At 31.6% G+C, this 17,638-nt stretch overlaps 1 protein-coding gene across 10 annotated transcripts; it reads right to left on the bottom strand.

Moving 5' to 3' along the window:
- Positions 1-3,439: 3,439 nt before the first annotated feature.
- On the bottom strand, positions 3,440-15,191 carry LOC109812021 (disease resistance protein RUN1). 10 transcript variants are annotated; one of them, XM_083068196.1, is made up of 6 exons: positions 14,703-15,191; positions 14,499-14,593; positions 13,627-13,737; positions 12,955-13,463; positions 6,083-7,160; positions 3,440-3,735 (listed from the first exon to the last, which is right to left on the bottom strand). In XM_083068196.1, the coding sequence occupies exons 4-6, from the start codon at positions 13,449-13,451 to the stop codon at positions 3,724-3,726; spliced, it is 1,587 nt and encodes a 528-aa protein (XP_082924322.1). In that variant the 5' UTR covers positions 13,452-13,463; positions 13,627-13,737; positions 14,499-14,593; positions 14,703-15,191; the 3' UTR covers positions 3,440-3,723. The 10 variants fall into 10 exon arrangements, with proteins under 10 accessions (XP_082924322.1, XP_082924316.1, XP_082924323.1 ...); XM_083068192.1 differs by lacking the exon at positions 3,440-3,735 and adding an exon at positions 5,930-5,997 and having other exon boundaries at positions 14,691-15,130; XM_083068191.1 differs by lacking the exon at positions 3,440-3,735 and adding an exon at positions 5,930-5,997 and having other exon boundaries at positions 14,703-15,130.
- Positions 15,192-17,638: the final 2,447 nt, after the last annotated feature.

Genomic DNA, 17,638 nt, shown 5'->3' with positions numbered 1-17,638 from the left:
ATAGATAAAAAATAAAATTAATGAGTTATTAATTGAACCACATAATCCGATCTTTATTATTTTTTTATATAAAAATATAGCATATATTTTATACCTATAAATTTTAATAAAATTTATATCATGTTTTAAAGAAATCTCCAAAAAAAAATTATAAGGAATTTAATATTGATAAAGAAACCAAACTATGAATTGTTCAACCACATATATTAATATATAAATATATAATTTTAAATTTAAAATATATTATATAAATTATTTAATTCAATTGTATAATAACAAAACATAAGATGTTAAATAATTGCATATATGTGAGTCCAAATCACATATTATCACAAATTACCTTTATTTTTTTTATGAAAAAAATACAAATATGTATATATATTAAGTTAATTTGCCAAATGTATGAGACAAAACTCGCGGCGTAGATGTTTGGTATGTTTTGTAGAGGTGCTATATCTAAGTTTTGATCCTTATTTTCAAGTGCAATTATCATAGTTTTGTAAACATAGCACAATTAAATCAATTTTGATTGATTTTGTTTGGATTGGATTTATCAAAGAAGTTTGTGATCTAAACCAGTAAACAATGGTTTGGTTTTGTTTAATTATTTTTTTAAAAGAATAGTAAATATTTTTTTTTAAAACAAAGAATATATTATTTGATCCTAAAATTTAAATAAAAACCTATTATTAAAGGAGTATGTGACACCCTCTACCCCATTATTAATATACAACAAATGTAACAATAAAATATTTCTTTTCTTCTTTTTGAGTAAATAAAATCTTTCATAGTTGACAAATATTTCAAATATAACAAGGTAGAAGACTCACATTCGTAACTCATAAATCATAACTCCAGTGTAAAAATATTATAAAAGAAAAGAAGTTAAGATTTTCAATACAATTTAGTGAAAAACAAGAAATCATATATATACAAATAATAATAAAGGAAATATAAATTAACTCCAGTAAAGGTGGCAGTGCCTCCTAGTTAGGAATCAATTTATATTTTCCAAATCATGTAATAAAATATAACAAAGATATTCATTCTGGTCTTTTATCAAGAACGTTCAAATTACAATTCTTAACATACATTTTCCTTGAATTATAAACTTTATCTACGTTATCTCTTCGTTAGAAATTACAAAAGAAGAGAAACTAAAGTTATTAAAACAATAACATATTAAACTAAAAATAACTATGCCCCGATGTCACATCCTATCAGAGCATGCCCAATTGAAGCCTTTAAGCCTCATCACTAACATCCTCATGATGTTGATCACCTGCAACATAATTTAAACATATACAAAAACAACAAGGGAGTGAGAAACATCTCACTCAATTTCAGGTGCAGAAATAAAGGCTAGATAGCACCCACACACACAACAAATATAAGTCACTTATAAACAATACACATACATCATCAATATCACATATATATTCATTTATCATGCAATGATGTCATGATCTTGACTTATAAATGCATGCATGTGGCGCCATAAGGAAGTTTCACATATCATCACTGGTGACCCTAAGGCACACCTGGTTACATCACTGGTGACCCAAAGGTACACCTGGTTACATCACTGGTGACCCTACGGTACACCTTGTTAGCAAGTTACATCACTGGTATGCGGCCTCAGCGGCACACCTAGAATAAGATATGCATATGATGCATGTCATACATTCATTATTTCATTGACTCAACATTTAACTTGTTACATAATTTTATTTAGTACATCATATCCTCATTTGTTATAGTCTCATAATCATATTTGTCTCAATAGTCCATGCTTAGGTCTCATGTCATTTGTCCATATTTCACATGGTCATGTCATCAATACTCCTCATAAGGTCCGCATAGGTATTCACAGAGAGCATTCTTTTTCATATTAAAACTCATTTATTATTAACATTAATTCCATATTCATTTATTACTTCAACAAAGAACAAAATAGAATAAATAGAAAATCGGACAGAACAACGACACCTTCAACAAAAACAAAGTAGAGTAAATAGAAAATCAAACAGAATAACGACACCTTCAACAAAGAACAAAGTAAAGTAAATAGAAAATCAAACAGAACAACGACAAGGGGTTGGGATTACATAATTATTTACTATTTCCAACAAGGAATAAAGTAGAGCAAATAGAAAATAAGACAGCACAACGGCAAGGGATTGGGGGCCAATCCGACAAATAAACTATCCAACAATTATCCCCACACCCCTGAGCGAGGTTCTCACTCCCCCCCCTTACCTGGATAAGCGGAGTTGAAACTTGGGCAAAGCCTCCTCCTCTGGATTCCCTCCTCCTTTCTCTCTCTCTTTCTTTCTCTTTCTCTCTCTCTCTTCCTCTTTCTCTCTCTAAAATTTTCACCCCTCAGCCTCCTATTTATAGGCAAACTGGTGTACCCGGAACGGCCCGTATTGAATTCGGAACGGCCCGTTCCGGATCCTTCGAATTTGTGCAAATTTCTCAACTGGAACGGCCCGTTCCAAAATCAAAACGGCCCGTTCCGAAAAAGTAGAACGGCCCGTTCTCAAATCTCAACAGAACGGCCCGTTCTCCACACCAGAACGGCCCGTTCTGGGACTACAAAAATTTCACATTTTCAACATTTGGAACAGCCTGTTCCACTTTTGGAACGGCCCGTTCCGGAACCCAAAATATCCCTATAACTTTATTAAAATTACGAAAATGCCATTAAAATAATAATAAAAAATTGGGTGTTACAGAGTATAAATAAAATCTAAGAATAAATAAAAATAATATAAAAAAAATATGAAATTAAAGTATTTAAACATACTTTAACATTTAAAGTTAATAAATATTTAAATGAAGAGTCTCTTGAACATAAAATAATTTTCTAAGTTACAATTATTATTAAAGTACTCCTCATCCATTTTTTTCTCAACTTAAATGCCAATATGCAAATAATATATTGAGTGAAAATAAATGCTAAATTTTTTTGGTACTAAGTCTAATTGCTAGATTAAAATTAATTGAACAACGACTCTTGAACTAGCAAAAAAGTGACAAAGTTGAATGGTAGAGTGTGTGCTATGTGTGTCCAAATATGAATTGTATGATAATTTATAAGAGAGTGTATGATAACTAATAAAATAATAATATTATAAATATATTAATATTACTATTAAATAATAATATCATAAAAAAATTACTATAAATGTAATATTGCTAGAGTGTTATTAGTACAACAAAATAATATTGCACTTATGCGTTACTAGTAAAATCATATTATAAAATAATATTAAGATAATTATAATAATGAAATAAAATAATAATAATAATTTTAATTTTTTCATTTTTTGAATCATCAAATTTATATAATATAAATTCGTAATCCAAAATCAATAAAAGTTGAATTTATTTGATTTGGATATTATTTGATCCGATCAAGAAAAAACTAAACAAATTTAAACAATTCGATTCAGATCATTTATTTTATTAGATTGTCTGAACAGAGAAACATTCCTAGCACATCATAATTTGATATCACTCATCTTATTGACAAGAGACAAAGAAAGGTTTTCTTATTTTGAATCATAAACTCATTACCATCATAGTTTGATATATCACTCATCTACTGTAGAATAAATAATCTCTTTTTATTTGTAAATGACGTGAAATAGACCATCAAAGAGTTCTGAATATTGCTTTGACTATTCCACCATGCTAGAGAGCTCTTCCCACCAAGTTTCAAAAGAAAACCTGTTCAACATTGGAGTAGAACACATTGTTATTGTAATATACAAGTTATAATTTTTCAGAATCAAGAGTATTTCCAGCATATAACTACTATATTTGAAGTTATAATTTAATTTAAGAAAAGAGTTCAAAATAAGGAGCCTACAATAAAGAAGTGAATTAGGTGAAGTTTCATACCAATGAAGTAGTCTAATAAGCATAAAATCCCCACTCCCATTAATTATCATTATTAGAGCCTTTAACTCTAATGGATTCATGTTGTGACTCATTCTCATGGATTTGAGTGATGGATTCCAATCCATTTTCATTACTAGAGCCTCCAACTCCAACTCCAACTGCATCTCCATTTTCACTAGGCTGAGACTCATTATTATTGATTTGAGAAATGGATTCCAATTCATTTTCATCATCAGATTCTCCAACTCTAATTTCCATGCTTGAGGCATACACTGGGAAGACTCCACACTCTTTTATTCTCTCTTGACTGTAATCTTTACGACTACCCCGTTCATAGAAATGAAATTCAAATTTCAATGGTACGTCGTTGGAAAGATCTTTTGGTTTAAAATAGTGAAATGAAATGTGATCTGAAGTTAGATTTTTGGAGACTAAGTAATTGTCGTAGAAGACCCCTTCGTCATCTTGATAGACAGAAGACGAAACAATACCATCGTATGATCCCCTGTAAAGGACGAGGGAACAAATGAAACCACACAAGTTCGACGGTGAGAGGTAAGGAATAGTTATTGAAGTCCCTGCTTTTTGAAACTCACACTTGTCGGTCACATGGTCTCCTGGGAACATGAAAAACTTACCGAAGTTAAGGCTCTGTGAGCGACTCAACATGTGTTGTAATGCTATCCGTTGAGTGAAATCTGTCCCTAGAAGAGTGCAGTTAATGGCTTTCACATATGTCACAGATGGTGGAAGCTGTGGTAGAGACTCGAGTTTCCTACAATCATTTAACAAAAGCCTGTCAAGGGATGGTGGAAGCTGTGGCAGAGACACGAGTTCCCTACAGTCATTTAACTGAAGACTTTCAAGGGATGGTGGAAGCTGTGGCAGAGACACGAGTTTCCTACAGTCAATTAACTGAACAATTTCAAGGGATGGTGGAAGCTGTGGTAGAGACACGAGTTCCCTTAAATCACTTAAACTAAGCACACCCAGTGATGGTGGAAGTTGTGGCAGAGACACAAGGTTTTGACAATTTTCCAGGTGAAGTACTTGCAGCAGTGAAAGGTTTTGGATGTTTGCAAACAAGCTCACATCATTAATTCCACTTAACCATAACTCTTTTAAAGATGATAAGTTTCCAAAGTTGTGGTGGGTATGGCATGCATTGTGCTTCACACACTCAGAATGGTTCAGTGTTGTAATCGACCCCATTCCTCCTTCATCTGATAACTTTTCAAAATTGTTTGAGACTGTTAGAGTAAGTTTACTAAGTTTCCTATTTTCCCAAATTGATGACGGCAATGCACTTATAGTGGTTTCCAATAACTCCAAAGTAGTCATTTCCTTTGATGTAATTGAGAATTCCTTGAGAGATGATGAACAACCCAAGGTGCTAAGTTTACGAAGAGATTTTGAATGAACTTTAAGGATATCAATTTTTGAAAGTCCAAATAACTCCAACTGTGTGAGCTTAGGGAGAGACGTGATGGACGGATGGAGCTCACGCAAACTTATACAATATTGAAGAGAAATACGTTCAAGTTTTCTTGCCATAGATAAGTCCGGCATCTCAACCAGCTCTGGCAAGTCATCTAAGAGAATTGTCTTTAAATTCGAAAGATCCTGTAACAAGAAAGATGCATCACAATGTTAAGAAAAAATTTAAATTGATAATCATGGGCCTTAACTAAAAGAGAAACCTAACTAGTTACCATTCAAGGCTCACTTGTACCTTTAAAAACTTAGAGAAAAAAAATGTAGCAAGTATAGTCACATTTCTACCTGAACCCCATTCCAAAGCCTTTTAACCTTGCTCAGAGACAAGTGAAGCTCTACAAGTTGTTCAGCACAAAAGTTAGACGGCAAAGACTTGAGACAAAATCCATGCCATTGAAGGTACCTCAATTTATAAGAGAATGACTTGAGACCATGAGGAAGGGACACATTAAATTTTTTTTTATTCCGGTGCTTTGTATGGATTTTAAGAAATCTCACATTAGGCATCTTTGCAAGGAAATCAGAGCTCAAACACAGATCCTCAGTTAATGTATCCAAATTTTAAATTATCCCTTCAACATCATCAGTTCCCTGTTAAAAAAAATTAAAAATAATAATTGGTTGGGCTATCATACTAGCTACAGTACATAAATAAACCATTAAATTTTCCACTTACCTTGTTATATTTCAATACTTCATACACTTCATCATGTTTCCATAATCGACTTCGTCTTCCCGGATCTTTGATGGATTCTTGATAAACAATTTCTTGACCCATTTGTTGTATCAAGTCATGCATTTCTATCGAATTGTAATTTGAAATTGTTATGAGAGCTTTGTCCAAAAGGACTTCGATTCCAGATACTGCAAAGAAACCACAAGCTTCTAGTAGACTTGTTACAGAATTCTTGTTTTCTCCTTTCAGTAAGCAGGCAATGTCTAAAAAGATGTTCTTTTGAGAACGATCTAAGCCATCATAACTCAATTTTAAAATGTTATGAATTTGCATATTTGGAATCTTTTGGAGTTTTCTCAATTCACTTTCCCATACCTCTTCACTTCTTCGACGAAGACTTGCACCCATAACTTTTAAAGCCAAAGGAACGCCTTTACAATAGGAAACTACACTTCTTGAAAGATCTTCATATCCATGTTTAGGTTGTTTTTCTCCAAAAACAGTCAAACAAAAAAGTTGAAGAGATTGATCAGAGCTCAATTTCTTGACCTCATATACTTCATCAACTAGACTAAAAATTTGTTTATTTCTAGTTGTAACAATGACTCTACTTCCTGGCCCCAACAAATCATAATCTTCAACTAGATATTCTAATTGTTGTAACGTGTCCACATCATCCAACACAATTAAAACCTTTTTATGTTTAAGCTTACGCCTCACAAAATTCAGATCAAAACAATGATTTTCAATCTCTAACAACTTGGCGAAAAGTTTGTTATGTAAAGCTTCAAGTCCATTTTGACTGCTTGAATTTTCCCTTACATTTTTCAGGAAACAACAACCTTCAAACCGAGGAGACAATCTTGCATACAAAGTAGTGGCTAGGGTGGTCTTTCCTATGCCACCCATACCCCATATTCCAATGGTTATCACTTCAGTTGACCCAATTTTCAGTAATGATTCAATTTCCTCATAATTGTCCTCAATTCCTACCAGACCTTTAAGTTGGTTTTGGTATGTAGGAGTCAATTTTTGCAAAACATCTCCAACAATTTCCTTAAGGAGTTCTGATTCAGTCCTAGCATATGAAAGAAGAAACAATGAAATAAATGTTGTGTTATGAGCCTAACAAATACAATAGAAAAAAAAATAATTATACAAATGATTATACATAATCATAGATCAATATGTTAGAATAATAGAGAAAATGATATAATTGAGGAATAAAAATTCAATGACTTAGAGAAGATAAACAATATCTATGTTTTTTCTACACAATGAACTTATTTAAACTACCATGGAAATTATTATTCTACATACGCATGCGCTCATGCATCTAACGCAACTAAAAGTTTCCAAATACACATAAAGAATCTATGGATAGAATAAAATAAAAGTTATAAAAGAGTCGGCTTATTGAAGATATCGATATTAAAATTTATTTTTAGGTTATTGAATAGAAAATATTGGAAATATTTTTCAATAGTGAACTTCATTGTTAAATTATGATGCAAATTCTAGAAAAGAAAAGATTATTCTAGAAACATAAGATAATTGTATAAGAAAGAAGAAGAAAAATCTAGAAACATAAAGATAAAATGTATAAGTCTCTAGAAAAATCTAAAAGAGTGTAGAGACTTGAAAAGTTTAGAAAATTCTAGATATTTCCACCATCAACTAGAGATGGAGCATCATGCCTATAAATAGGCAAATTAGAGCTTCATTGTAATATCAACAACATCAACAACAATTACCACAACTACTACTTCTCTCTCAATACAAATAAGTTTCTATTATTCCTCCAACTATTCCCTTGACAACTATCATATACTAACAGTGGTACCAGAGCTACGTTTGGTCATCTACTGGGCGTAGAAAAATCACCCAACTATTTCCAAAATTCCCTTCTATACTTATAAACAATTTTCTTTGATCTATGGCCTCCAATACCGTTAATTTTTCATCTGTCCCTTTACCAGTTTTTACTGGTGAAAATTTGATCTTTTGAAGCTTAAACTAAAGACATACTTTATCTCACAAAAACTGTGGGATATCGTTCAATCTGGTTATACAAAACCAGATAATACTATCACTCTGTCTAAGGAGGAGCAGAAGAAGTTAGAAGATTGTGAACAAAAGGATGCACAAGCACTATTTGTTCTTCAACAAGCTGTGGGAGAAACTATTGCTAGAAGGATCATGGACGCCGATACTGCAAAAAAGGCATGGGATATTTTGGAAGAAGAATTTGAAGGCAATGAACAGGTACGCTCCGTCAAGCTACACTATCTAAGAAGAGAATTTGAGACCATTAAAATGAAAGAATCTGAGACCATTGAAGAATACTATGGAAGAATAAAAGAAATAGTTAATAAAATGAAATTATATGGAAAAGAAGTTAAGGAGAAGAGAGTGGTAGAAAAAATTCTTATCACTCTCACGGAAAAATATGATTCCATTGTAGCTTCCATAGAAACTTCCTCGGATCCATCTTCTCTATCGGTGAATAAATTAATTGGTCTCCTCGGAGCGCACGAAGCAAGATTAAATAGCCGTGCCGATACAAATTCAGTTGAAAATGCATTTCAATCAAAGCTTAAATTACAGTCTAGAAATAAAGAAGATGGAGGAAAGAAAAATGCTGGAGAATATTCTAGAAACAAAGATTCTAGAAATTTCTCTGGAAACAAAAAAGATAAATACCCTTCATGTGGTATTTGCAATAAGCCAGGACATGCAGAAAAAGATTGTTGGCATCGTGGAAAGCCAATATGTCACTATTGCAATAAACCCGGTCACTTGGAGAAGTACTGTCGTAACAAAAATAAACATCAAGCAAATTTTGCCGAAGAGAATAATCAAGAGCAACGTCTGTTCTATGCTAACCAAGAATCTTGTGACAACGGAGATGGAAGCTGGTACTTGGATAGTGGATGTAGCAATCACATGGCCAAGGACCAAAGCATCTTCAAAGACATTGATAACTCCGTCAAAGTCAAAGTTCGACTAGGAAACGGCACCATGGTGGAGTCTCAAGGCAAAGGCACTGTCGTGGTGGAGACAAAGAAAGGTACGAGACTCATCAAAGACGTGTTACTAGTTCCAAATCTTAAAGAAAATCTTTTAAGCATTGGCCAAATGATGGAAAATGGGTATTCTCTTCATTTTGAAAGAGATAGATGCAAAATTTATGATAGTAAAAGGGTAGAGATTGGCCAAGTAAAAATGGAGAAGAGAAATAGAAACTTTCCTTTAAGCTTCAATTGTGGCACTAATCTTGCCATGAAGGTAGAAGTTGATGACTCATGGCTCTGGCATCGGAGATTTGGCCATTTCAATATTCGTGCCTTAAAGCTTCTACATCAGAAAGGTATGATGAGGGATCTACCTAACCTAAAAGAAAATATTGAAGCTTGTGAAGGATGCCTTCTCGGCAAGCAACACCGATTGCCGTTCTCAACAAGCAAAGCATGGAGAGCCAAGGATTTGTTGGAGCTAATTCATACAGATGTTTGTGGACCGATGAGGACACCATCACACACCAACAACAGGTATTTCATCCTCTTCATTGATGACTTTTCTAGAATGACATGGGTCTATTTTCTGAAGGCAAAGTCAGAAGTCTTTGGAATATTTAAGAAATTCAAGGCCCTTGTCGAAAAGCAAAGTGGAAAACAAATAAAAGTACTTAGAAGTGATCGTGGCAAGGAGTATACATCTCGCGAGTTTAACAAATTTTGCGAAGATGAAGGCATAGAGCGACAACTTACAGTCACATATACTCCTCAACAAAATGGTGTGTCAAAGAGGAAGAATCGCACAGTCATGGAGATGGCGAGATCGATGTTGAAGGAGAAAGGACTGCCAAATACATTCTGGGCTGAAGCAGTCTACACTGCAGTCTACCTACTCAACAGATGTCCTACTAAGGCAGTTCTGGACAAGACTCCAATAGAAGCTTGGAGCGGGAAGAAGCCATCAGCTAAGCACCTAAGGGTCTTTGGATCTATCTGCTACATTCATGTGCCAGATGAAAAAAGGCATAAGTTAGAAGACAAAACCGTGCGAGGCATATTCTTGGGATACAACTCACAATCAAAAGGTTACCGAGTCTATAATCTTCAGACAAAGAAACTAACAATCAGTAGAGATATTGAAGTAGACGAAAATGCTACTTAGAACTGGGAAGAAGAACGAATTGAGAAGAAGACTATATACATGCCCATCAATCAACCAACTACATCAAGTCTGGAAGACAACAATCAAGACATTGTTATCTCTCCAGAATCTCCAAGAATAGTTCCACAACAAGAAGAATCATCACCTGAGTCTACTCCGAGACGAGTTAGATCACTAGTAGATATATATGAAACCTGCAACTTGGCCATACTTGAACCAGGAAGCTTTGAAGAGGCAGCAAACCAAGAAGTATGGGTCAAGGCTATGGAAGAAGAGATTAAAATGATTGAGGAGAATAATACATGGGTGCTCGTAGATTGCCCTCATGGAAAAGATGTCATTGGAGTAAAATGGGTATATAAAACAAAGCTTAATCCTGATGGAACTATACAAAAACACAAAGCAAGATTGGTCGCTAAAGGCTACTCACAACAGCCAGGAGTGGAACAATGAGACATTTGCTCCAGTCGCACGCCTAGACACAATAAGAGCTCTAATAGCTCTTGCGGCACAAAAAGGATGGAACATCTACCAATTAGATGTCAAGTCTGCATTTCTCAATGGCGTACTCCAAGAAGAGATCTATGTGGAGCAACCACCAGGATTTGTGATGAAAGGCCATGAAGGCAAAGTGTTGAGATTGAAGAAAGTTTTATATGGCCTGAAGCAAGCTCCTCGAGCATGGTATAGCAAGATCGACCAGTACTTCACTAATCATGGATTCAGGAGGAGTAAGAGTGAGCCTACACTATACATCAAGACTCAAGGTCAGCATACTCTCTTACTATCTCTGTATGTAGATGATCTTATTTATACTGGAACCAATACAAATATGATGATGGAGTTTAAAGAAGACATGATGAAGACCTTTGAGATGACTGATCTTGGCTTGATGAGTTACTTCCTCGGTATAGAGGTTAGTCAGAGAAATGATGGAATATTCATCTCACAAAAGAAATATACAGAAGCTTTAATAAAGAAATTTAATATGTACGGATGCAAACCTATAAGTACACCGCTAGTGACGAATGAGAAATTACAAAAGGTGGATGGAGCACCAGAAGCTGATGCGTCCCGATACAGGAGTCTAGTCGGAAGTCTTCTATATCTCACAGCCACAAGACCAGACATTATGTATGCCACAAGTCTTTTATCAAGATTCATGCAAAAGCCAAGTCAAATTCACTATGGAACAGGAAAAATAATATTGAGATACCTACAAGGGACAAGGGAGTTTGGTATATGGTATAAAACTATGACCAAATCAAGGATGATTGGCTATACCGACAGTGATTGGGCAGGATCAATAGATGACATGAAGAGTACATCAGGATATGCCTTCTCACTAGGATCTGGATTTTTCTCTTGGGCTTCAAAGAAGCAAGCAACAGTTGCACAATCAACAGCAGAAGCAGAGTATATAGCAGCCGCTGAAACTACAAGTCAAACAATATGGCTACGGAGAATACTTGAAGAAATGAGTGAACAACAAGATGGACCGACAATTATATACTGTGACAACAAATCAGCAATAGTAATGGCAAAGATCCAGTTCATCATCAAAGAACGAAACACATAGTCATCAAATATCACTTCATCAGAGAAGCAGAGACAACGAAGCAAATTCAACTTGAATACTGCTCAACAGAAGATCAAGTTGCAGACATATTTACAAAGGCACTACCAAGAGTGAAGTTTGAACAACTACGGACTATGCTTGGAGTTACCGAAATTTGCATCAAGGAGGAGTATTAAATTATGATGCAAATTCTAGAAAAGAAAAGAGTATTCTAGAAACATAAGATAATTTGTATAAGAAAGAAGAAGAAAAATCTAGAAACATAAAGATAAAATGTATAAGTCTCTAGAAAAATCTAAAAGAGTGTAGAGACTTGAAAAGTTTAGAAAATTCTAGATATTTTCACCATCATCTAGAGATGGAGCATTATGCCTATAAATAGGCAAATTAGAGCTTCATTGTAATATATCAACAACATCAACAACAATTACCACAACTACTATTACTCTCTCAATACAAATAAGTTTCTATTATTCCTCCAACTATTCCCTTGACAACTATCATATACTAACATTCATAATAGATGAGTAAATTATAATAAATTATCATTGCTTACATGTTTACTATGTATAATAATATACTATGGGAATATTATTGTTCATAGTGGAAACCTGGTGAGACCAATGATTGAGGAGAATCCTTTCAAACCATGTAAAGGAAATTCATGTTAATGTATTATCTTATTTCTGTCATTTATTCAACTAAAAAGAAAAAGAAAAAAAGAATTATTTTTTAACTCTACACAATTAAAAACAATAATGGACAAAGAAATTCTTTGATGAGCAACAATTGCATAACACAATCATACACAATAGAAGGAAACAACTATGAGCATGTTTGAATACAAATCTATAAATGTTTTAAGAACTTATTTGTTGAAAAATATTCTTTATTTTTAGTAGAGAAGTTCTTAGAAATATTTCTATTATAGTTCTATATCTTTCATTGTTCACTTCAATTTTTATTTTGATATCATATAATTTGTGTCATAATTTTAATTACCATCGTTAAACTTTGTTGTATTTTCAACCAAATTTTGTTAACTCAATTTAAATCAACAAATTTTCTTTCTTCCTTTTTTTTTTCTTTCAAAAAATTGAATCATTTTATTTACCTATTTTGAGAGTCCCACCCAGCTAAATTGGCTATTTCATTGAGAGCAGCTTTCCATTTGTTGTAATTGGATTCTCCCTTATGTTTTGCAAAGGCTTGCTCATAGCTTCCAGTTTGCTTCCTCACTTGGGATGGATCTACGTTGTAAAATACAGGTATCACCATTTGTCCTTGCTTTTTCCTACATTCTAAAATCTTGCTGAGTTCTTCCAAGCACCATTTTGAGGAAGCATAGTTTGGTGAGAGGATGACAATAGATACAAGAGAATTTTCTATGGCTTGGATGAGTGCCGGTGAGATTTCATCTCCCTTTCTAAGCTCATAGTCTATAAAGGTTTCAACTTCCTTTTTCTTCAAAGCTTCATAAAGATGGCTTGTAAAGTTCATGCGAGTATCCTCACCACGAAAGCTTAGAAAAACTTCATATTTTTTTGAAGACACCATTGAAGAAGAGTTAGAGGAAGAAGCAACATCACTGATGATTTGCAATTCAACCATTATGATCTGCGCCTGTAATGAATTTAACACTACACTTGAAGAAATATAATAAAAGGATTTTATGTTTCAGTATCTTCTTGACACTTCTACTTAATATTTTTTTTGTTGGAATTTATAAATCTTAATATGAGATCAAGCACTTCAAACTTCAAAGATCATAATCTTGCTCACTTACAAAAGAACAATTAGACAAATGTTTGCCAAATTGCTAGTGTGACTTTGAGGTTTTGTGATCCTTGGAGATTTCTTAAACCTTGATCACCGACTTGCTTTTGACTTTGAAATGCTGATAGTCCATTTGAACAGACCAAAAGATAAGTAAACAAGTATATATAAAAAAGCCTAGTAACATGAATAATGAATCAAAACTTCAGATTATTACCTTATAGCAGCCCAGATCGAAACTTAAGTCCTAAACATAAATATCATATCTATATTTCCTTGACATGTTATCAAACAGATGACTATCTTATATCCAACATTGATTGAAAATTATGCAGTTTGTTCAAGGCACTGCAACTGTTCATTGGATAGATTGTTTAGAAAATATCTCAGCTTTAAAGACAAACTGGTATTGATTAAAAGAGTTTAATTAATATGATATTGACAGTTGAATATTTGATGTTACAGCTTTTATAGATCATTTGATGCTTAATTTTCATCCATATACCAGAAACAGAAAACAAAGACTGCTAAAAAAGGTGGAAGCACTTAGAATAGTAGGTACTACTAACTTAGCCTTAAACAAACCAAGGCCTCGAGAAAAGCATTGACATAAAATGGAGAAATAAAAAAAAAAGGTTATTAACGCATTCTTCTACATTTGCAAAGCACATCCCACAATCCCATTAGATTTCAACAATCAGATATTAAACCAATATATCAGTTAAAACTGACAAATCTAATAACTTAAACTCTGAAAGTAGGCCTACCTTATATTAAAAGAGAAATTATTGGAAGCTGATAACTAAAGCATGCTTGACATTACTTAAAAAAATATAAATGAATGTTTATAATTACTTCAATGAAAAATTCACAGTGTCTCACCAAATAAATTCTATAAAAGAAAACTGAAATCAAGTTATTTTTGCATCCTAGCCAATCACCGAACCCCTCTTGTTTTAAAGTCCATAATCTTTCAGCTAAAACATGAGAACACAATAAGAAATCAAATTAGTGATTCTGTTTCATCATCTATTATTTCTAACTGTCGTTAAATATGTAAATGGAGAGAATGACCTTACTACATACCGATCCAACTTCTTGCAAACAGAGAAGAATACACAGATTCTTTACACCAACACGACAGCTTCTCGGGTCAGCAGAGAAGATATAGACAACAATTGTACAGTGTATATAAATATACCCTTCATGCCATGTATATTTATTTATAATGTTTCAAAACGATGAAAGAATAATTAAACAAAAGATGAAAATATACAGTAATGTCGTGAATGTTTCTGAGAAATTTCCGAGAAATTTCTAGTGGAGCCCCACATCCTGTAATATATGAGCAACAAGTCTCATGTCTCCACACTTTTTGACTTGAGTCTGCTTTTTTTTTTTTTTTTTTTTTAAAGCTTCATTGTATGCTGCCTTAATTGCTTTTTATATTTTTTTTCCAATGACTTTAGTATTACAACGTTTTGAGATTTTAATTGAATAATTTAATTTTTTAAATATTATAATTATGTTGTTTTAATTTTTAAATTTTAAATTAACAATTTTAGTTTTTTAAGTATAAAATATTAGTTTTAAAATATCATAGTCATATCATTTTTACTTATTTAAATTATATATTATAATTTTCAGTTATGTATTATTAAATAATATATTTATTATTCTTATTAAAATATATGGAATTTAAATAGATAAAATTTGTAAAATTGAGATATTTGAGACACAATCACTATCACACAACAATTTAAGGCTCGTACTTGTGATGCATTTGGGATTATGGTTTTAGAGTTTAACACAATCAAGCACTCTCATTTTATAGTGGGGTCTGCCCTTCATCTTTTGGACTTATGGGTGACTTTTATTTAAGAATCCCTTGCATACGCGTTTCAAGTCAACTCAGATTGACTTTCATAATTATTTGTTGGTCTTATTTTACTATTTCTTTTAAGAAATAATAGCCATTTTTAACACCAGGCAATCTTGCTTACGCTGTGTATAGGACTATTGAAAGTTGTTTAATTCGCATCTTATACATAATTAAGGATTAAAGTTCAATTCTTCCTTTACATATATTGTTTGATATTATTTTATAAGGATGTAAGTGGGTCCGGGTAATTTGCAAATTCAAATTAATTTATTGAGTTTGGATTAAATTTTTTTGTGTGTTTGAATCAGATCTAATCCAATTCGACAATATACAAGTCGGATAATGGATTTTTTTGTTTTCAACCCATTATGCAATCTAACCCAGTCATATATAATAATAATAATAATAATAATAATAATAATAATAATAATAATAATAATAATAATAATAATAATAGTATTTGAATGATCATTTATTTATGATAATACTCATTATCACTCTTATTTAGTGAGTTTTGTATTTTAGATTGATAGTATTATAACAATATAATATATTTATTTTAAATTTATTTTGTATTAATTAATGTTAATGCTTTTAGTTGATAATAATGTAAAAAATTAATAAATTTATTTTAAAATTTGTATCATTATTTTTCTTATATAAGTTGATAACATTGTATTCATAATAATATATTAAATATTTTACATCTATTTTAAAATATTTAAATTTTTACAAAAAATAAATAAATTTAATTATATTGATCCGATTAAGTTAACCCAATCCAAACTATTTGTAATTAGGTTAGGTTAAGTTCAGTTTAAAAAAAAATTGTAAAAATCTGACCCAGCCAAACCCGTTAAATTTTGATTAGATCAAATAACAGAGTCATTCAAACCCGGCCTAAGTCAGCCCACTTTCACTCTTATTATTTTATCTTAGAGGAACTGATATGAGGAAATGAGTTACACTCCTGACTCAACTAGAATTATTTAAGTAAATAAGTTTTTTTTTTATTGTATTCAATGCTAAGATTTTACTAATTAGGGTCAATGTCATGTTATTCTTTAATATTGTGTTTTATTTTCGTACAAATAAATGTAAAATAGTATGAAGAGAAAAGAAATAATTCTGTTGAAATATTTCTATTCGTTTATTTAATACAAAACTCATTAGACGGTAAATTTCTTTGCAGAATCAAGTAAAAATTTGAAAGAGAGGTTAACTTATTAATTTTTTTATTTAAATATAATTCATTTCATTTGAATAGACTATTTCATTGTTCAGTTATATTTGAATGCATGAGTTATTTGATTGGAATACGAAATTGAGAGTGAATATGATATTCATTTATTGGAATGGCCATTAAAACAATGAAGTAGAGTAGAAGGCGTGTGTTATTCTTTTAAGGTCAACAAAACAATTCAGTGAAACTGAAAGCTCATACCACCCAATAGGAACGTGCCCTCTTTATATACTATTCATGATGCCAACTATTCAAATATGTTAATCATTTATTTGAATGAATAATTAATAGAAATAAAAAATAAAATTTTGGTATGTAATATAAAAAAGGTAAAATTGCTATTATTTTAATTATCATGTTTTTTTTTCATCTATTTAAATTAAATAATTTTATAATATAATTTTTTTTATCTCTTTCTCTCAAAACAAACGATTTTATTTTCACTCTATTTCTATTGATTTATTTTTCTCTTCTATTTTACTAAAGCCAATTTCTCAGTTTTTTCTTTTCTCAACCAAACACAATGTAAGTTCTAAAAAGGAAGTAGCATTCCTCCTTTCTAATTGTAGGTGGATTTCCTCCTTATGATGATATTAAATAAGACAAAAGTAACCAAACTAACATAAATTCACGGTGTCTCACCAAATAAATTCTATAAAAGAAAACTGAAATGAATATATATATATATATATATATATATAATTAATTAATTAATTAATTTAAAAAAAATTTATAAAGTAATATATTTTAATATTTTATTATAATTGTTTTGTTAACACATAAATTATACAATAATATAAAATTTATACATACACACACATAATATTATCATAAATAAAAAATTTCTTACATATTAAATTTAATTAACAATTTTACTAATAAAAATAAAAATAAAAA

The sequence above is a fragment of the Cajanus cajan genome, chromosome 2 (genome assembly GCF_000230855.2).
Source record: "Cajanus cajan strain Asha chromosome 2, NIPB_CcT2T_4, whole genome shotgun sequence".
Taxonomy (NCBI): domain Eukaryota; kingdom Viridiplantae; phylum Streptophyta; class Magnoliopsida; order Fabales; family Fabaceae; genus Cajanus; species Cajanus cajan.
The sequence above is the reverse complement of the archived record's forward strand: the minus strand, read 5'-3'. Positions and strand labels throughout refer to the sequence as shown.